The sequence below is a fragment of the Neoarius graeffei genome, chromosome 14 (genome assembly GCF_027579695.1).
Source record: "Neoarius graeffei isolate fNeoGra1 chromosome 14, fNeoGra1.pri, whole genome shotgun sequence".
Classification (NCBI taxonomy): Eukaryota; Metazoa; Chordata; class Actinopteri; order Siluriformes; family Ariidae; genus Neoarius; species Neoarius graeffei.
In genome coordinates, this window is record NC_083582.1 from 46,100,696 (window position 1) to 46,123,153 (window position 22,458).

At 40.5% G+C, this 22,458-nt stretch overlaps 2 protein-coding genes across 3 annotated transcripts in view; both read left to right on the plus strand.

The window, feature by feature from the left end:
* Positions 1 to 5,893, plus strand: part of wdr45b (WD repeat domain 45B) — a 31,262-nt gene extending 25,369 nt beyond the window's left edge. Inside the window, exons 6-10 of the mRNA XM_060938966.1 lie at positions 2,393 to 2,583; positions 2,778 to 2,863; positions 4,117 to 4,218; positions 4,331 to 4,452; positions 4,657 to 5,893. Coding sequence (XP_060794949.1) covers positions 2,393 to 2,583; positions 2,778 to 2,863; positions 4,117 to 4,218; positions 4,331 to 4,452; positions 4,657 to 4,763 — 608 coding nt within the window. The 3' untranslated portion in view covers positions 4,764 to 5,893. The remainder of the gene's footprint in view (positions 1 to 2,392; positions 2,584 to 2,777; positions 2,864 to 4,116; positions 4,219 to 4,330; positions 4,453 to 4,656) is intronic.
* Positions 5,894 to 6,864: 971 nt separating this feature from the next.
* foxk2a (forkhead box K2a) overlaps positions 6,865 to 22,458 on the plus strand; it is a 32,639-nt gene continuing 17,045 nt past the window's right edge. For both annotated transcript variants that reach the window (XM_060939805.1, XM_060939806.1), the window contains exons 1-2: positions 6,865 to 7,378; positions 9,695 to 9,889. In XM_060939805.1, coding sequence (XP_060795788.1) covers positions 7,092 to 7,378; positions 9,695 to 9,889 — 482 coding nt within the window. In that variant the 5' untranslated portion in view covers positions 6,865 to 7,091. The remainder of the gene's footprint in view (positions 7,379 to 9,694; positions 9,890 to 22,458) is intronic.

The window sequence follows — 22,458 nt, forward strand, 5'->3', positions numbered from 1 at the left end:
ACCGCCTGGAAACGCCGGGAAACAGGAATCCGCCAGGGTCCACGTATTCAATCCAGATCGTGTCAGCTCCGGTGCTGTGTAAACATTGAGAATACGCGGATACGCTGTGCTGAGCTCTAGCTGGCGTCGTCATTGGACAACGTCACTGTGACATCCACCTTCCTGATTCGCTGGCGTTGGTCATGTGACGCGACTGCTGAAAAACGGCGCGGACTTCCGCCTTGTATCACCTTTCATTAAAGAGTATAAAAGTATGAAAATACTGCAAATACTGATGCAAATACTGCCCATTGTGTAGTTATGATTGTCTTTAGGCTTGCCATCCTTCCACTTGCAAGTGGTAAGTGATATGCGCTGGGATCACACACACAGCGGCTCAGTCCCGAATCACAGCTTGTGCACTTCACTCGCGTGCTCTATGAGCTGCGCAAGGCCGGAGTGCGCACCCTCCAGAGGGCACTTGCTGTTCAGGGCGGAGTGATTTGGAGCGCAGGATGCCTGCGGAGCCGAGCGTATCCGTGTATTGGTGTTGCTGTGTGCACGCAAATCGTGTATTGGTGTTGCTGTGTGCACACTAATCGTTTTAAAAACGTTAATCTGATGATCCGCTGATACGGTCTAATGTAAACATGGGCTTAGAGTGGCAGCGGCTCTCAGAAGTAAAGATGGGAAGAGGATCACCAATCCCCCTAATTCTGCGCCGACAAATAGTGGAGCAATATCAGAAAGGAGTTCGACAGTGTAAAATTGCAAAGAGTTTGAACATATCATCTACAGTGCATAATATCATCAGAAGATTCAGAGAATCTGGAAGAATCTCTGTGCGTAAGGGTCAAGGCCGGAAAACCATACTGGGTGCCTGTGATCTTCGGGCCCTTAGACAGCACTGCATCACATACAGGCATGCTTCTGTATTGGAAGTCACAAAATGGGCTCAGGAATATTTCCAGAGAATATTATCTGTGAACACAATTCACTGTGCCATCCGCCGTTGCCAGCTAAAATTCTATAGTTCAAAGAAGAAGCTGCATCTAAACATGATCCAGAAGTGCAGATGTCTTGTCTGGGCCAAGGCTCATTTAAAATGGACTGTGGCAAAGTGGAAAACTGTTCTATGGTCAGATGAATCAAAATTTGAAGTTCTTTATGGAAATCAGGGACGCCGTGTCATTCGGACTAAAGAGGAGAAGGACGACCCAAGTTGTCATCAGCGCTCAGTTCAGAAGCCTGCATCTCTGATGGTATGGGGTTGCATTAGTGCGTGTGGCATGGGCAGCTTACACATCTGGAAAGACACCATCAATCCTGAAAGGTATATCCAGGTTCTAGAGCAACATATGCTCCCATCCAGACGACGTCTCTTTCAGGGAAGACCTTGCGTTTTCCAACATGACAATGCCAAACCACAGACTGCATCAATTACAGCATCATGGCTGCATAGAAGAAGGGTCCGGGTACTGAACTGGCCAGCCTGCAGTCCAGATTTTTCACCCATAGAAAACATTTGGTGCATCATAAAACGGAAGATACGACAAAAAAGACCCAAGACAGTTGAGCAACTAGAATCCTACATTAGACAAGAATGGTTTAACATTCCTATCCCTAAACTTGAGCAACTTGTCTCCTCAGTCCCCAGACGTTTACAGACTGTTGTAAAGAGAAAAGGGGATGTCTCACAGTGGTAAACATGACCTTGTCCCAACTTTTTTTGAGATGTGTTGTTGTCATGAAATTTAAAATCACCTAATTTTTCTCTTTAAATGATACATTTTCTCAGTTTAAACATTTGATATGTCATCTATGTTCTATTCTGAATAAAATATCGAATTTTGAAACTTCCACATCATTGCATTCCGTTTTTACTTACAATTTGTACTTTGTCCCAACTTTTTTGGAATCGGGGTTGTATATGTGTGTAAAAAAATATATATTATACACACACACACACACACACACACACACGTATAAATAAAATGTGTGTAAAATATATATATATATATTAGAGAGAGAGAGAGAGTGTGTGTATATGTATGTGTGTGTATATACAAGTATTGAAGTAACGCATACCAACACAATTTGAAGCTGATCACACAAGGTTCACTTTAGTGAGTCTATGTTTATGTAGATTTACACAAACCCTCTTGTAGGATAGAAATGCTGTCCCAGACTGAATTTATAAATGCCACCTTTCTTTTGTAAACACTCTTGCAAATGAGTCACGAATGCATTTGTTTATATCCATTTCTTTCATATCCTGAGGCTCATTATTTTTTTATATGTTGGTTTGGGGGCTTATTAAGTGGGCTTAAAATTATTAGTAGATACTGATTTTTTTCTTCTCTCATATTTTCAGATGGTTGATGGAGTTTACTTTTTTTGATTATCTTTGCAGGTTTGTGTGTTCTGTGTCCAAACAGCAACAACTCTTTGCTAGCATTTCCTGGCACCCACTCTGGGCATGTGCAGATAGTAGACCTGGCCAACACAGAGAGGCCTCCAGTGGACATTCCTGCGCACGAAGGAGCTCTCTGTTGTATCGCCCTCAACCTCCAGGGCACGCGGATAGCCACGGCATCAGAAAAAGTGAGAAACGGATGTGGGAATAGTGATACAAGCATTGAGATTTTTTAACAATATTGCTGTCTGACAAATTTTCAGTATAAACAACTGTTCACCCCAAAGCATCATAAACTAATAAATCATGATTTAACGCAAACACGTTGAGGGAGAAAAATAGCGTAGAAGTTTTTGATCTAACTTGGTTTTCATTTCTTCAGGGGACACTGATCAGAATATTTGACACATCTGCAGGCCATCTGATTCAGGAGTTAAGACGAGGATCCCAGACTGCAAACATATACTGGTGAGTTGTCAGTTATTTTATTTTATGATACAAGACTCCAAACCACATTCAGGTGTCTATATACACACTGCCTGACCAAAAAAAGTTGCCATTTGTATTTAAATAAGCAAATATTTAAGAGCCTTTGATTGGATGATTATTGCAGTGATTAAACATTTTCAGCTGGCAACAGTTCTTTTAACCCGAACTGATGCAATGAGTAGCTTCTCATTTAACAGCCATGTCAGAAAATGTATCCTGTGGTTAGGGAAAAAATGTTACTGTGATTCAGAAGGGTCAAATTACTGGCCTGCATCAAGCAAAGAAAATGACTAAAGAGACTGCTGAAATTACTGGAATTGGGTTAAGAACTGTCCCACACGTTATTAAAACCTGGAAGGATGGTGGTGAGCTGTCAGCTTTGAGGGGAAAAAATGTGGTCAGGAAAAAAAAATCTTGACTGATTGACTGTGATTGGCGATTACTTAAATGCTTAAGTTGAATAAAATAAATCGTCGACAGTATAACTTGCAACTATATTTAATAGTGAAAGTAAAAGCATTTCCACACTCTCAATACAACAAGAACTCACAGGGTTGGGACTAAACAGATGTGTGGCCATAAGAAAATCACATTAGTGAGGATAATCTGATGAAAAGGCTTCAGTTTGCTTGGAAGTATAAAGATTGGACTCTGGAGCTATTTAAAAAAAAAAAAAAAAGGTCATGTGGTCTGAGTCCAGATTTTCCCAGAGTGATGGGTGTGTCCGGGTAAGAAGGGAAGTGCATGAAGTGATGCACCCTTCATGCACAGTGGCCACTGGAGGCAGTGTTATGACCTGTGGTTGTTTTCAGTTGATCAAGTCAAGGGGCAATAAAATGAAGTCAGCTGATGACCTGAATGTATTGAATGACCAGGTTATCACATCAATGGATTTTTTTTTTTCCCCCTTCGCTGATGGTATGGGTTCAAAATGTGAAACAGTGATTCAGGAAGCAGGAGGAATCATTTTCACATGAATTGGCCACCACGGTCCTGACCTTAACCCCACTGAAAGAATCTAGGATGTGCTGGAGAAGACTTTGAGTGGTTTGACTCTCCAGTTGTCAGTACAAGATATTGGTGAAAAATAAATGCAACTCTGGACAGAAATAATTGTTGTGACGTTGCATAAGGTTGTTGAAACAATGGCATGGCGAATGCATGCCGTAAATCAGAAGCAAATCTTTTTTTTTTTGCCAGGTAGTGTATTTAATGCCTGTGTCTTCTTGCAGCATTAACTTCAACCAGGATGCATCTCTCATCTGTGTGTCCAGTGACCATGGGACTGTCCACATATTTGCTGCAGAAGACCCCAAAAGGAACAAGCAATCAAGGTTTGGGTCAAAATTGGAAAACATTTGCTGGATATTTCTTTAGAACTGTTAACTGTGTATCCTTGTAGATGTTCTGATTCTGTGTTGTTTAATTTTATTTTTTTTTATACAGCTTGGCCTCAGCCAGTTTCCTACCCAAGTATTTCAGCTCCAAGTGGAGTTTCTCAAAGTTTCAGGTCCCGTCTGGCTCCCCCTGTGTCTGTGCCTTTGGAACTGAGCCCAATGCAGTCATAGGTGTGTTAATTTAGCAGCCTTGAGTTAAAAATTAACTAATCAGTTGTGACAATGATATGAAAACTGAAAAAGAAAAGACTTCATTTATAGTTTACAAACACTGGATTGTGAATTAATTGGAGGTAAATCATTTCCATTGCAAAAGGTTTGCTGACTTTGAGTAAAATTTACTAATGATTACTTTTTCTGTTTTCCCTTATCCAGCCATTTGTGCTGATGGCAGCTATTACAAGTTCCTGTTCAACCAAAAAGGGGAGTGTTCCAGGGATGTATATGCCCAGTTTTTGGAAATGACTGATGAGAAGATCTGAGCACAGACCATACTTGGATTCAGTTGATATTTTTTTTTCATTTCCTGACATTTTCAAATTTGAAGCATGTCAGAGGAATAACTGTAATAACTAAGTGACTCCGTGGTGCAGGAAGTCTAAGAGATCTGTAATCTCACTAGACAGTTTTTAAAGAACATTAAAGAAATTCTGACCACTGGAGAAGTGGATGAATAAACTGACTGCAGTCATTCAGTGGAGTGAGAAGAGGGGAAACTATTTTTGAAGGACAACAGTTGCTTTTTAAAATGTCTTCCATAAGAACTACTGTTTTATAAGCATCGAGTTGGCTAGAAGAATATTTGTCCATTAACTAACCTACTATAGTGAGTGCCTCTGTCATTACTGAAGAGGATGGATGAGTGTATGCTTGTTCATCAGTCACAATATGTATGTGTATAATACTAACAGTCTTAGGTTTTGTTTTACTTGTATAAACACACAATGCCAGGCATATGTAACTGCAACAATATAGCATAGTACAACAGAACAACAATTACAATGTAGATATTTTTCCATTCATTGTTACATGTATATGCAATTTTCATTCTTTTTTTTATCACAAGTGTTGAGAGGTAATCTGTCAGAACAAATTAGGTTATTTGCGCACTGTATTTTAGTTGTATGTGACTTCCATAAATGTATTACAAATCTCTTTTTCATAATTAGTCATCAGAGGGATGGCGAAACATCATATTAAATTTGGAATGTGATGTGGTTTTTTTTTTTTTTTGGGGGGGGTGATTTGGGTTGCCAAAAAAAGGTTGGGTTTGAAAAATGATTATCATTATGGATGTGAAATGATGGTATTCATTTCAGGTGGTTAAATGAAACTTTTTTTTTTTCTTTTTTGCCCTACTAATGTGACAGCAAAAATATTACCAAATAGCCCAATGGTAAGACCTATATGCTTGAACTGTATTCATTCAATTGTTTGTTTTTCAGCTTTTTGATTAGAAGCTTATTTCATGCTTTTTTTGTGTGATTGTAAATGTACAAGTGATTACATAATGCAGCGTTAAACATGCTGTAATGTATGCTATGACTGAGTTGCAGTGATACATAGCTCACAATGTATCATGGAACACATTAAACACAACTATAAAACCGAATCTGGGGATTGGTTGAGCTGCGCGTGTGCTGATTGGATGTTTGCAGTGTTTTGTCACGTCCATCTAATGACGTCACGTATTTACTAACACCAGTAGCTACTACAAAGACTATTAATGACAGTATCTGTCTACTCATATCTTCCTTCTGTTTTCGGGTTGTTGCTTTTTTTTTTAAACTTGGTTTGTCACTAATTACAAAGATAGGTGTTAAACATTCGAGTCACTTTTTTATAGAATAGATCAAATTGCGAATATGATAAAAGCATGGGCAGTGTAGATGGTATAGCTTTATGTTTAATGCTTCAGAGATGCACATCCCTGTCTGAAATAATGGTACATAGGTGAATAGGAGTGCAGACAAAAGGTCTTTTTTTCAGGACACCAGTCAATATACTAAAACAGTAATGTAATCTGTTGAGTATATGATTTCTAGGTAGTTAATCACTAAATCATTATCACATGTCTGTGTTTAATATCTTATAATTGTCAAATGTGGACTCAGATAAAATGACGAGAGAGGCTAAAATAGTCTTTTTATGACAAAAAAAAAATCTTTAGGTGATAATGCCATGTAGTTAATGCTCAGTAAAATTCGCAAGTTTTTTTTTTTTTTTTAACACAGGAAACTGCACCTCAGAATTCTTGGAATGAACTTGAGTAATCATGACAAGAATCACTCGTCTCAAGCTTTATTGTTGTTAAATCTAATGATAGAAATCGGCTTCTCGATATATTGAATCTGAAGCTCACCAATCCTTCTCTTACAGCACACCATTAACATGCGTGTCAGGCTCATGGTGCAACCAAACCCAACACGGTATGTACACACACACATATACACACCCACTCTCACTGTTCTGGCTCTGACCGGTGAGAAACCGAGTCTTCTACATCATCTAGAAAGTGATTGGTCCGTAGTGCTGTCAGTCATTGTTAGCCCCGCCTCCTTTGTTTGTTTGGTTCGGTTTTATCCTGTCCTCTTTCTCTCTGTTGCGGCGGTGGGGTTGGAGCCGCTGTCCCCGCACTGGCACGCTCCTCCGTTTTCATATCCATCTTCCGATTCGATTCCCCCTCCAAAAAAAAGCCAATTTTTTGCAATTTGTACACCCGTCAAAAAAAAAGTCATCAAGACCACCCCCAGTCAAAAGCCTCGTCATTTTAAATCAACGTCAAAAAGACTTATTGCCAAGAAAAAAAGATGGCGGGGACGTCGGGGTCGGCAGTGGCCCGGCTCGAGGGCCGAGAATTTGAATACCTGATGAAGAAGCGCTCGGTGACCATCGGCCGCAACTCGTCTCAGGGCTCGGTGGACGTGAGCATGGGCCACTCGAGCTTCATCTCCCGGAGACACCTCGAGATCTTCACGGCGGGTGAGGACGGCGCCGGTGGCGGAGACTTCTACCTGCGGTGCCTCGGCAAAAACGGGGTGTTCGTGGACGGGGTATTTCAGAGACGCGGGGCTCCTCCTCTCCAGCTTCCCCGAGTGTAAGACCAACAAATATTTATAACTGCACTTGATGCGCTTCGACAGAAATGCACGGTTAAACCCTTTTAACACGGTTGGCCCGCGGGGTTTTTTGTTTTGTTTTGCGCGGCAGCACGTGTCTGTTTGGACCAACACACGTCTCTCATGTTTCCTGCTAAGCCGCACCAGCGTTGATTAGCATGTCGGCTAACGTTCACTTTCCCCCTTCATTACCTTTCTTTCACAACACATTTCTTCACCACACACCCCTCAGTACAATACATGTATTTCGAGGCAGATGTTTTAGCTACATGTGCTGTAGATAATCAGTTATTTAAACTAAAATGGCTAAAACTGATTAGCTACAGGGCAACATCCTGTCCTTTAACCCTTTCAGTTCCTCATCTGTGCGCAGTGGTTCAAGCCCTGATTCCGTTACTGTGAGTTTATATGAACAGATGCACTGCACATATTATTATTATTATTATTATTATTATTATTATTATTATTAAAACTAAACCCATTTTGTTTGTGTAATTGTGCTGGAAGATGGTCATGTTTTGTGACTATTTCTTGCAACCCTGATGCAAGACTGGGACTTTTTGCAGCCATGCTTACTGTCAAAACATTGCTTGTTCCAGAAACACAGATTACTGCTTTAAGATCTTGACTTTTTGAATTATACCAGGCTTTCACAAATCCATTCAAATGGCACTTTTTATTTCAACCTTTCCTGGTTTCAAGTTATTTAGGACACCAGAGGTGAAAGATTTCATAACTTATTTGGTTGAAAATTAAAACCCAGGTGCAATTGTGAACCAAAGTAGTATAACTATATAATAAATGTTGTTATTTACTCTACATTTTACAATCCTTTAGCCACACAGTGTTTTTACGTATTGTATGAAGCAGGCTACATTCACACCGTAGACAAAAATGGTCAAAACTGATTGATTTGGTTAAGCTGTTCACACTAAGTTTTCAATGTGGCCTATATCTTTAAAATAATAATAAAGTCTAAACAGATCACACGCCTAAACTGATCTGCTTGTGCAAAGGAATGTCGTGTGATGCGTTCAAGCTTGCTGAAAAAAAAAAGGGGGCATGTTAATCAGCCGTAGCCACTTCTTTTTTTTTTTCCCCCCTTTGGTTCATGTCCTTGGTTTCTTTAAATTTTTTGTTTTTAATCTTTCCTTTGAAACTACAGCCAACATCTACTATGGCTGCAACCAGCCTTTTCTTTTGAGGTCTCCTCAAAAACAGAGCAGTTGTAATATGTGGCTTCTAATTTTACCTGTACAGCAACATCACCCCAAATATTTGTCATGTCTGTTACCTCACTTTCCTGACACTGAAATCGTCCTTACTGTCCATCTTTCCTTCCCAGTAGCATTAAGTGGTGATTTAATATCTAGTTCAGCGTTTCTCAACCTTTTTTCAGTCACGGCACCCTTCAGAAGTATGCAAATTCTCAAGGCACCCCCATATAAAATATACGCAGTCACGCTGACCATACGCTGACCCCGGCAGTGACGTTGTGACATGGGAAAGGGGGCTGTGAGACAAATTTTGATGATGCATGAGGCGGCGATAATCTGCATTAGTGTAACTATCGTTTTTTGGAATTTTAATTCATTTTATTTATTTCAATGTTAGAATATATAATTTTTTGACGGCACCCCAGGGTGCCGCAGCACCCCGGTTGAGAAAGGCTGATCTAGTTGGACGAATGTAAAAGTCACATGAATTCCAATCTGCTTGTTCAGACAGAGGTCGTGTTGCCATGTATCGGATATATATCAGATTTTAGTACCACATATGAAAATGGTCCAAATCAGAATAGAAAATGTCAGATTCACAGTGGGATGGATTTTATTTTTTTATTTTTGGCTGTTCACACAGCCATGCAAGTAGCAAATCTGTCACATGTGAAGAAAAGCATTGTGTTTGGACCACTTTTGCCTGCTGTGTGAACATAGCCTTAATGTCATCAGGTTCAAGCCAGTTTCAGCTTGGTCTTTGAAGGTTCAGCAGTGCTTCAAATATATCGGTGTGTTAATAAAAAAAGGAATATGCCTTATGTAAGCTGGTCATGCTGGTATCCATATATAAACTACACATGCTTGTGGCTTCTGTTGCTGCCTGGCAATTGGACCTGTGCCTTGTTTACATCTCTGCTACCTTAAGCCTAGATAATACAAAAGGTTAAGCTTATTTATTTATTAGTTTAAGGGTTTTGATTACTGTATTCCGCAAATACTAATATTTGCTGCAAGTCTTCTCTTAAGAGATCTTGTCCAAATGACCCACGGTTGTCGTCCTTTTTCTTTTTAAAGGTGCACATTTCGCTTCCCCAGCACAAACATCAAGATCACATTCACCGCCCTGTCCAGCAACAAGAAGGATAAGAGGAACACCCCAGAGTCCCCTGTGAAAGCCGTCCAGCCTCAGATCTCCCCCCTGACCATCAACATTCCAGATAACATAGCCCACCTGATGAGTCCTCTTCCCTCTCCAACAGGGACAATCAGGTACATCATCACCATTCATATTCAGCACCTATGTACCTTCATGTGAGTTGCTGCTCTTAAAGCATATATGCAGAGCCATGGCCTCACTTTCGTTTATAAATGCTTTGAGACCTCAAGAATGGCACAGGAATAGTTTTAAGTGTTAACAGTAAATCTAATATTGAGGTATTTCACCCACGTGACCAAGTCATGTGATGCTGCCATTTTGGACGGCACGGCTCGAATCAGTTTGAATGCGAGGAAGGCGACAAACGAAAAACATAAAAGAAAAAGGAGCGAGATGCAGAAAACACCTTCACTATCCAGCGACGTAGGGATTTACAGGGCGAGCAGAGGGAGAGGTATTTGCAAAAATTGAGGTTAGCAGGCTTAGAGAACGACGTTTACCTGCTTCCACCAGGATTGTTCACTGACGTACGGAAGTACACGAAGCCCTCGTCTTTACCTGACTTCGGCCCACATGATCTGTATACCTATGTCGTTAAAAACCCATCGTCATACACAGGTATTGATCTGAAAGCGTATAAGAGTTTGGATACCTCCAAATATTTTGTGTCAGGCTGGGTAACATACCTACATCAGCAGGTCGCCCCTGGAGCCGGTGGTCGCCATCTTATTACAGCTAAGGTTTGTTCACATTTTCATTTACTTTCGGTCCTCAGGATAAACAAAATGTTATTAAATGTCATTGAAATAACTTCTTAGTCTGTTGAGACATGGCCCGTTATAAATTTGCTGTTACCAGGCAATGACCAAGAACTGTATTATTAGGGTCAGTGTAGTTGTAGCAGTGTATTAGCAACTAGCTGTTAGCACTAGCTAATGTCAACAACATCATAGCTGGTATGTTACTGTAGCAATGTTTACGTTCAGTCATTTGGATGACTGTTAAAACCTTTCAGTCTCAAGTTTTTCCTTTACTGGATTTACTAGTTTACTGAGCTAGCGCGCTCGGGCAAGCTGGGAGCTAGCGCGCTCGGGCAAGCTGGGAGCTAGCACGCTCGGGCAAGCTGGGAGCTAGCGCGCTCGGGCAAGCTGGGAGCTAGCTTGCCCGAGCGCGCTAGCCGGCTTGCCCGAGCGCGCTAGCTCAGTAAACTAGTAAATCCAGTAAAGGAAAAACTTGAGACTGAAAGGTTTTAACAGTCATCCAAATGACTGAACGTAAACATTGCTACAGTAACATACTGGCTACTGTTGTTGACATTAGCTAGCTTGACGTTCAAAATGGCGGACACCGGGGCGTCACGTGACCCTGTGACGTCAGGTGAAATACCTCAATAGTAATTTTTGTGACTTAAAGTGATTCATATAGGTAGCTGTCTGAGTGAACGACCTTGACGTCTACAGCGTCACAGCAGTAAGTCTATCAGTCTCCTCGCCATTTCCGCTATACTAAAACACAGAGCTGACTGCAACTCCGATCCTCCATTTTGAGCTAATTTATCGCTATGCCACGTAGATGTGTTTTTGGCCGGTGCAGCAACACGACAGAAGGTGGATTTACGTTGCATTCATGGCCCAAGAATGTTCAAACTGCAAAGATTTGGATGCATTTTGCGAGAAGTTCACGGGCACGTTGGGCAGCTATGAAGTGGTCTCTCCTCTGCTCTGCACGTTTTACTGAAGACTCGTACGAAACCTCTGATCTGTTGAGGAGCATTGGCTATAAGCCCGTATTGAAAGAGGGTGCAGTACCAACAATTAAAGGCAAAGAAAACTACAAGAAAAGGAAAGTATTTATTTTTTAAAAAGGAAAGTAAGTTCAGTTGCACCAGTTCTCCCAGAGTGTGAGCCGAGGGTTGTTGCTAAAACCTGGGACAGAACAGGATGTGACGTATTGCTTGGGCAGTGACCTCCCCGTGGTTGTTGCTAAAACTGGTGACGTCCCGGGTTTTAGTAATTGCCTGAGCTGAGCAGTAATGGCGGAGTTCTCAGTATGGAGAATGAGTGGAGCAGTCGTCTGATTTCACTGCTGGATATTGCTGCCATCTTGCCCTTATGTGGAAGAAGCAAATGAACAGAGGAACTGAACGAACAACTGAAAGTCATATTGTTTCAAAACAGTCGGCCTTCAAGAAGTGAGAACACAGATGGGTAAGCTCCGACTCTGATTTGGATACAAAACAACAAAAACATGTTTACATGCATTTAGATTAATACATGTAACTTGTATTGTGTGTTTAAGTTACCGGTATAAGATTACTTAATTTGCTTCAGAATGTGATTGTCTCAGTTCATCTGATTATTTAATTAGCCTTTTATGTTTTATCAGTGAAAATGCATGCATGTACATGTATGTTGCATAAGTTATAACACCCATCCTGTTTTAATGAGAGTCAACCCACAATCAGTGAAGTCAAATCAGTCTTAGTTGAGCAAGTCGGTAACTGTATTTTTTGCTTTCACCATAAATTTTTATTTATATGACTTTTGGTCTATAGCTGTCAAAGGCCTCGGCCTTAAAACCGGTTACCGCTGTGACGTCACGCACTCAGGGCTGGCTGGCTCAGTGGGGCAGCTCAAATGGCAACTTTGCGGTCGATTTTAACTCTCAAAAAAATTTTTTTTTTATTCCCATTTATGCAGCATAGAAGAGTCAAGGATGGAGGTACTATCCACTCAGAAATTTATTTAAAAATAAAGGTTCTGCGTGTCTCCTTGAAGGAAGTAAAACGGTTTGCTGGATAAACTCCTGGTGGTTTGTATGCGTTTGTTCATTTGCAAGAGCAGACGATGGGATGTATGGCTGCCTGAAAGCTTTGTTGGTAGAATTATTCTGATCAGAGAAAAAAATATTTCGAACCTGTCTGCAGCTTGCTAGTAAACTAACAGAATTTGTCAACTAATGTAAGTTTTGCTTTTTAATTTGTATTATGATTAGTGAAATCTGGATGAACAATTTTTTTTTTTCTTTAGACATTAAGATACTCATGTGATGGTGAACATTGATGTCAAATAATTGCTTACCAAGGGGTTAATTTATTAGTTTAAGGATTACATGATCAGTTGCAGACGTGCCAGCGTTTGTTTCAGCTATCATGTTTATGATTTTTGGCCCCTGGTTACGTTGATATTGGAGGTAAATCAGCATTAAAACCAAAGCACGAAAAAAATGTACCTGGTAGAAAAGGTAATTCGCTGAAGGGACTGGGGTTGTGAAAGATTTGCATTTCTGGTCGGGGATACTTTTTACTTTGACTAGGTGATCTTTAACGTATGAAATCACGAGCCTCGGTCTTGTGAGTCAATAGAAGCAAAATAGATGGGATTGTGTTTGTTAAAAATGGAGGCGCTTCTTATTGTGTAGTAGCAGACAATGGACTATTGTCTCATTGTGTTCTTACTGTTGCACGCATTTTTTTTTTTTTAATTTTATTTTTGCTGCCTTGTCCACAGATATGCTCATGCACCCACAAGCATCTAACTGCTAGGAATTTCTTGGTAGCAACGTTCAAACCTCTGCAGCATTGTTAGAATGTGTTGCATTTTGAGGAAAATCATCAAGTGTGTTTTTTGGGAGTGGGAACAGTCATCAACGAGAGCTTCTTTCATTGGGACCTTTTCCTTATTCCGAAGCCTGGACACAGCTTGTGAGGGTGGTCTTGAGGTTCAGCTGGTGATGTAAACAGGAACGTATTTCAAGTGTGTTTCATGCAATTGTCCCAGTATTTAGACAGTTGGCTTTGCAGCTGTTTCTTATTAGGGACGAACATCCATGTGTAGCGGTGGAGCCTGTAGAAGATGGGAGTCTTTATTTTAAGCCTTAACTGGTTTTATTAAAGCTGTGAATAATTCCCTAAATAAATCAGCCAAATGTATATTAAACATATTTTGAAGGTGAAAATTAGTACACAATTAAGAAGGTGGTAAATGTGTTGGAGAAGGAATGTAATGGTACAAATTAATAACATTCTGAGTTAATAATTGCATACTGACCTATATTTTATGTATTTAGTTAATTTATTTCTTAGAGCTGGGTGGATGAAAGGTACACCGCTTGGCCAAAACAAAAAAAAGTCGCGCACATTGATGTTTTGTTGGACCGCCTTTAGCTTTGATTATGGTGTGCATTCGACATGCCATTGTTTTAACAACCTTCTGCAATGTCACAACAGTTATTTCCATCCAGAGTTGCATTAATTTTTCACCAAGATCTTGTCCTGACAACAGGAGAGTCAAGCCACTGTGTAAAGTATTTTCCAGCACGTCCCAAAGACTTTCAGTGGGGTTAAGGTCAGGACTCTGTGGTGGCCAGTTCATGTGTGAAAATGATTCCTCATGCTCCCTGAGCCACTCTTTCAGAATGTGAGCCTTAATTGTATGCCCACCCCCCCCACCCCCCCCAAAAAAAAGTCAAAGTCCGTCCTTTGCCAGCACCAGGTATTCCCAAGCAGTCTCCAACCAACTACTAAACAGGTTGAGGCACATCAGGTGGCACTGATCTCTGTTTCTATAGCTATACGGCCTCTCGTCAATTACCTAGCTAGGGTTACAGTGGGGGGGCTGGTCCTCTGGTAACTGCGAGAGTCTGACTCCCTGCTTGCATCTTTATTGTGGTGTGCCTCACCAGATGGCAGAAGGTACCATTTTTATGGTGGTCTTTTGATATGACCTGACCACAAGTAGAACTCGCAGTCTCCCAGTCGAGAGTCAGACATGCTAACTACTAGGCCATGACATCAGGGGGGAATCCATTGATGACCTGGTCATTCAATATGTTCAGGTAGTCAGCTGACTTCATTTTATTGCCCCATAGCATTGCTGTGCCTCGACCTGACCAACTGAAGCAACCACAGATCATAACACTGCCTCTAGAGGCTTGTACAGTGGCCACTATGCATCACTTCATGCGCTTCCCTTCTTACCCTGACACACCCATCACTCTGAAATAGAGTAAATCTGGACTCATGGTCATTTTCCAGAGTCCAATCTTTATGCACCCTAGCAAATTGAAGCCTTTTCTTCCCATTAGCCTCACTAACAAGTGGATTTCTTATGGCCACACAGCTGTTCAGTACCAATCCTGTGAGTTCCTCTTGCATGGTGCATGTGGAAATGCTTTTACTTTCACTATTAAACATAGCCATGAGTTCTGTCTTTTTTTTTTTAAATGATTCGACTTAATGCGTTTAAGTGGTCTTAAGTCACGGTCAATCAAGATCCCACCACCACCACCACATTTCTTCCACAAAACTGATGGCTCGCTACTATCCTTCCAGGTTTTGAAAATGTGTTGAACGGTTCTTGGCTCATATTTCCAATAATTTCAGCAATCTTTGTTGTTTTCTTTGCTTGATGCAGGCCAATAATTTGACTCTTCTGAAACACAACACGTTTTCCGACATGGTTGTTAAAGAAATGAGAAGCTACTCACTGCATCAGTTAGGGTTAAAAGAACTGTTACAAGCTGAAACATTTTAATCACTACAGTAAGTATCCAGTCAAAAACGTTTTAAATGGTTTTTTTTATTTAAATTCAAATGACAACTTTTTTTTGTTTGTTTGTTTGGCCAGGCAAATAGAAGTCTAAAACTACAAATCACATTTCTTAAAATACTCATGGATGGGCTTTAGGTTCCTGTTGCCCTTCTAAATGTTATGTTCTAACCTTTTTCTCACAAGCTACAAGCATCATTTCATGTCTGATCTGAATGATACAATTTTTGCACAGTAATAATGTTGAAATTCAAAAACAACTTTAAATAGACTAATAAAACAGTGGTTATTTAATTTAAAGCAGCAGCATAAGTCCTTACTTTTGGTTCTCACACTGTGTGAATCATATTAGTGCAGTTGCTGATTAGCATCAAAACCAAACCTGGGTATTGTACAGTATGCAGGCCACATCAGGTCCATTGGCTGTCCTTGACCGGCCCATGTGAGGTCAATGGGAAATTACAAGTCAAACATAAAGAAGTGTACATCATGCATGCACTAAAACTGCACTGTTTTTATTTTCAAGGTGACTGCCTTTTTTTTTTTTTTTTAGAAAGATTGATACAGAATGTAGAGTTTTTCACAAGACATGGACTCCTGAGTATTTTATTTACTGAAGTCAAAGGTACAGCTGTGTGCTTAGTTTGTGGAGTACAACATGCAGAGAAATACAAGAACTTGACTGATGCAGAGCGGGCGTGGACATCTGAAGCTTTGTGAGCTAAGCTGCAAAACAGCAAGGACTTTTCACCAAGCTTTACATGTCTAAGGATGGGTAGCACTCAAGGCCAGCTATGTGTTTTGCCACAAAATTGCAAGAAAACAGTAAGCCTTTCTCTGAGTTTATTAAAGAGTGTTTTGATGGACTCTGCAGCGCTAATATGCCTTGAGGGGGGGAAAAAAATAAATATTTGAGTGTTCCCCTCTCCAGTCGAACCGTAACGAGAAGGATCACAGACATCACGGGAAATCTGGAGCTTCAGCTGCAAACCAAAGCGGATAATTTTGACTTTTATATATATTTTTTCCCTTGGCTTTGGACAAGAACTGTGATGTCTGCGACACAGCCCAGTTACTACTATTTGTATGTAGGATAACAAAAGACTTTGAGCAATGCAGTCAATGAAAGGGACGATGTTGAGGAGTGATTTGTTCATGGAGGTAAATGTATGCTTGGACAAGCTGGGACTGAAATGGGACAAAATGGCAGGTGTTTCAACCGATGGTTATCCAAGTCTGACAGGGGAAAAATGTCTGGCTTTTGAAGCGGATGCAAGATAAAGTGAATGAAATTTAACCCAGAACAGAAATTGGTATTCTTTGCATTGCATTATACATCAGGAGGTGTTGTAAGTCCGTGCTAAAAATTAACCATGTTACCGATGTAACTAAAATGGTTAACTTCATCAGGGCAAGAGCACTGAATCACAGCCAGTTTGTTGCACTCTTGGAGGAGTACGAGACCGAACATGGTGACACTGACTACCGCATGGTTGTCCAATGGCTCAGCTCAGGCAAAGTGTTTTAAAAGAGCATGGGATCTGAGAACAGAGATTTGAGAGTTTTGTGAGAAGAAAGGCAAGGACATCCCTGAGCTCTCTGATGCAGACTGGATGGCAGATCTTGCATTTGCTGTTGATGTGACTGCACTAATAAATGATCTAAATACCAAACTGCAACTGCACATGAAATGTACAGCCTGGTGAAGGCTTTCATGAGAGAATTGCAGTTTCTTTCAAGCCAATTGGAGGGCAGCATTCTCACCCACATGCCAACACTGAAAGAAGCCACACCATCAGCTGATCATCTTTGCAGGTACTCATCCATGTGAAGGAGACTGCGTGGTGAGCTTATTTATTTATTTTGTTCCAAGGCGTTTTTGAAGACTTCAAAACAGCTGAGAGTGAAATGCTTTCTTCTCCCTTCACTTGTAGTGTGGATAGTCCACCCAGTGATGTTCAGTTTGAACTCCTTGTCCTGTGGATGGATACACTACTGGCAGAGCACTTTGTCAGTATCTCTCACTGATGATCACCCTTCAGCAGTTCTTCGCACAGCCACCTCAGACATTCAGCCTGACTTCAGTGCACTTGTCCAAGCCCAACACAGACTGGATTTCTCCCCCTGAATTGAAAAACTATGAACAAAATAGCAATGGCACTTTTTTTAAATAAAAAGTTAATTTAATGCCGGTCTTTTGAAATACTTCTTCAAAAACATGCATGTTTTCGTGAATGTTTGATTAAATAGTGATATAACGTTGGCATTTTTACTGTGCCTGCTCCACATTTTTATAGTCTAATTGTAACCTCTATTTTCCCCAGTAGAAGCTAATCAAAATCATACAATTTACTGCTTTTTATAAAGAGAGAATATTTTAATTTTGAGGAGAATTGAGTTCAGCCTATTGGTTTGGCTGTCTACAACAGTCCCAGTTTGTCATGTGGGCCCCTTGGGAAAATTAGTTGCCCATCCCTGATTTAAGCTAACGCAAATCATCTTAAATAGCTCTTTCACTGAAGAGCAAGCTGATGAAATGAAATTAATAATAAATCCACTGATACAAAATGTAATTGAATGCAAATATAGATTGGAGCGAGTTAAACTCTCTCAAATGGACAGAAACTTATTACTAATTAACATTACTCCTTTTTTATTTTTGCTGTCCTTTTTTTTTCACCTTCTCCCATGATTCTGTTTATCCCTTATTGATTCCAGCACATTTTACTACTTTAAGTATTCCCTATTTTATTCATGCAATTATTATTAATTTGCTAATCTCTTTACTGCTTACATGATAAGAAGGATGTGTGTAAACCTGTCAAAGGTGGTGTTTACATTAGACCGTATCCGTCTCGTTTTCGTCGCGGATGCACTGTCCGTTCACATTAAAATGCCGGGAAACGACTCCACAGGCGGAACAACTTGAATCCGCCAGGGCCCACGTATTCAATCCATTACGTATCTGATCCGGTGCTGTGTAAACATTGAGGAACGAGGATGCGCTGTGCTGAGCTCTAGCTGACGTCGTCATTGGACAACGTCACTGTGACATCCACCTTCCTGATTCGCTGGCGTTGGTCATGCCACGTTGGTCATGTGATGCGACTAGGGCTGTAACGATACCCACGATTCGATACGCCCACGATTTTTTTAAAATGTTTTTTTAAAGTAGTATGTTTGACTTATTAACATTTACTTACTTACATTAACTATTTAATAACAAATAATTCAGACCACTGCAGAGAATGAGTAATATGTATGCAAAAATGAACAAATGTATATCCAAAGATTGTTTTATTTCTCAAAATAATACTGTTGAGCCGGAAGCTCTGTTTTTTTCGGTTCTGAAAAAGTCAATTTTCCAAATCGTGTAAATCCGTTAAGATTTTTTTTTTTGGGGGGGGGTGGCTCTCTCACTGCCTCACTCTCATAGGGCCAATGATTTTCTGTGATCGCGGAAAACAGATGGAAATTACGGAATTTTTATGGTGAAACATTGCTCGCGTGTCAAAATGTAACTGCCGCAAAGGCTTCCACCCAAGCAGACATGCCTTCAGTGTTGCCAGATATTGCTAACGTTTTCCACCCCAAATATGTTCAAAACCAGCCAAAAGGCACCTAAACCTGCCCGATCTGGCAACACTGCATGCCTTTCCGGTCAAGTGATTGTGATTGGCTTGTGGCACACCTAGCCAGCCAATGAGCTGCTTGTTTACAGATTCGCTCCCCGCGTCGCAACCAGAATGGCGACCGCTTAAAAGAAATGAATGCTCTGCCAGTGGCGAGTGTGGACGTTGCGTGACTCGCAGAAGATTGTCGCAGGTCGGCGAAAAAACGACTTACTAATAGATATAAAAAAATAAAAGTAATTTAAGTTTAAAATGTAATTTAAATAAAAAGTAAAGTATTCATAAATTGAAGTTTGGAAGCGCCTCTGTTTTTGGGCTGAGGAGAAGTTTGAAAGGGTGTACCGCGATTCTGCCTTCTTGTATCGCGATACGGATCATGGCTCTGCGTATTTCGATTTCGATACGCATATCGTTACAGCCCTAGACGCGACTGCTGAAAAACGGCGCGGACTTTCACTTCCTGCTATTTGTCCCGAATCACTGCTCGTGCGCTTCACTCGCGCGCTCTGTGAGCTGCGCAGGGCCGGAGTACGCACCCTCCAGAGGGCACTCGCTGTTCAGGGCGGAGTGATTTGGAGCGCAGGATGCCTGCGGAGCCGAGCGTATCCGTGTATTGGCGTTGCTGTGTGGACGCGAATCGTGTATTGGCGTTGCTGTGTGCACGCGAATCGTTTTAAAAATGTTAATCTGATGATCCGCTGATACGGTCTAATGTAAACACCACCTAAATGGAGCATTTGGGACTGACACTGATGGTTAATGCAAACTAGAGCAATCGGAGGTGTCCATGTCAACCCGTGTGTTTTGTTTTGTTTTTTTGTTCCCCACCCCCCCAGTGAGTGGATGTGATCTGACAGCATCTAGATTATCCTATACCAGGGGTCGGCAACCTTTAACACTCAAAGAGCCATTTGGACCCGGTTTCCACGGGAAAGAAAACACTGAGAGCCGCAAATACTTTTTGACATCTAAAATGAAGAGAACGCTTATGGGTACTGAAATGGGGACATGAACTTATTCACCTAAAACCATTTCTTTTTTTACCATCAGGTCACAAAACATGTAATCTTTAATGAATGATATGTTAAAAGATAACTTTAATTTTCTGAGATGTAATAAAAACATATTTATATGCCAAAGTCAAGCCTATGAGTTCCAAAATGATGTCTGTTACATTACTTCTGTTACGATTGTCCATCTCGCGTCTGTTACAAATTAATTACAATCTAGCTATATACCATGTTAATCTTATTGAAAGAATGTGTATGTTTATTCTACTACACATGTTTATTAATTATATTTGCTAAAACATCACCTTCCTATGTTTCAAAAAGTAATTCTACATTGTTAAAATTGAGAATATATATATGCCCACAACACTTCTGTTACGTTCTGACTTTGGCATATAAATATGTTTTTATTACATCTCAGAAAATTAAATTATACATGTAGCAAACAAAAACTGCCGTGAGCCGTCATCCTCATATCGCCTTTGGGCTTTTGGGGCGTGTATCAGAGCCTTAACCTGAATTTAAAAAATAAATTGGGAAAAAAAAGAGCACTTTCACTGAACAATGGAAATTAAATATTTGCAAAATATCTGCATAAATATTTCTTTAATGGGACTTCTGCTCCTGAACCTCTGTGCACAGTGTCTGCAAATCAGGGCTGTAGGAAGTCATTTTCATCTTTCCGCAGGACTGTAAACTGTCATCTGGGAGGCGTGAGCGGTGTTTGTTTTTAACAAAGTTCATGGTGGAGAATAGCTGCTCACATACGTATGTGGATCCGAAGATCGACAGGACTCCAAATGCATATTTCTTCATGTTTATGTAGGTGTCGGGGATTACATTTCTCCATACTTAGCAGGGCTCCAAATTTGCGGTGGTCCGGTCACCTGAGGCGACTTAATTTGTCATTTGGCAGTATCTGGCAACACAGCACTGACTCAGTTCATGCAATCGCTGGTGCTGCATAGGCTACCATGTAAGCTCAGTCAATTTAAGCAACAAATTAAAAAAGGAAGCGGACAAATTAGTTCCTAAAAGAACGAGTAAGGGGTCAGTCATCTGGCATTTTTTTGGATATCGCGAGGAGGACGTGGAACAGCAAATGGCAAATTTGTAAAGTGTTCAAAAAAAAAAGTATCAAAATACTCGGGTCTTGAAATAAATGCACATTAGTCATGAACAATGGTAACTACTCTCTTTTGTGTTATTTTTGACAGAAGTAAAATTCATACATGAACAAATTTTGGCGAGTTACTTCGGAAGGTAACTAGTCCGGCTGGCTGGTGAAAAAATATGAATTTCGAGCCCTGCTTAGCCTACCTGGGGTTGAACGTCTCGATAGATGCGCAGCGTTTTGGCAGGTATATAGGCTACCGGCTTCCGCGAGTGACGCATATATTGAGAGACGAAAAAATTTATATATAAAATAATTTTATTTTAATATTTCAAGATCACAATAATGTTCCAATTTAGAACTACAATAAAAAACGAACTAACAAAAATAAAATGCACTTTAATTGGATACTTATAAAATTTACTTCCCCAAGCCGCACAGAGCCGCAGCATAAGGATGAAAGAGCCGCATGCGGCTCCGGAGCCACGGGTTGCCGACCCCTGTCCTATACTCTCATGACTGTCAAAGCCATTTTAAGACGCCACCTTGGATATTTTCAGAAATGTCTTCAAGCCTATTAAACATGTCAGAGCATTTAATTTATTAATTGCTCTCTGGATGTAAAGAGAATTTCAAGAAGTATAACAAAAATGCTTCTAAAATACTTGCCTACCTTAGCTTTAGCTTTAACGTTGGAAATATGACAATTTGAAACGTTCCTCAGTCTCTGTAATGGAGTCTGATACTGCGGTGTAAACGCAACGCTGAATTTTTAAAGCTGAGAGTAGTGCGTGCAAATAATGTTAATATTCATACTACTAACGGGACAGGCTTGGAAATCGTTTTACTAAGATACTTTTTAAATAGAAATTATTCCCTTGTAGTTTTTTTTTTTTCTTTACAGGTTTTAGAAATGGAATAATAAAATGTAAAGGGAAAATGCTTTTGTGCCTCATTATACAAGTGTGGGATTACTAATTAGTGCTTAATAATGCAATGTAATGCATCGTATGGTTTTATATAGAAAGCACTAGAAGTGGTTGTGTCTCTCTATTCGTCTTCAGCAGCCACTTTATCCTGGTCTGGTCAGGGTTGTGGTGGTCTGGAGCCTATCCCAGTAACACCGGGAGGCAGGGACACACCCAGGATGGGATGCCAGTCCATCATAAGGCACTACGCTCACACTCCCTCACACCTATGGACACCTTAGTGTAGCCAGTGCACCCGCTGGCATGTTTCTGGGCTGTGGGAGGAAACCCATATAGACACTAGTGTTTTTACCAGTTATTTATATTCACCCACATGCTGACTCTTCAGTAGTCTCAATAACCCTCTGAGCTTGTACATAAACACAGAGGCGATTTCAATTAGTCTTTT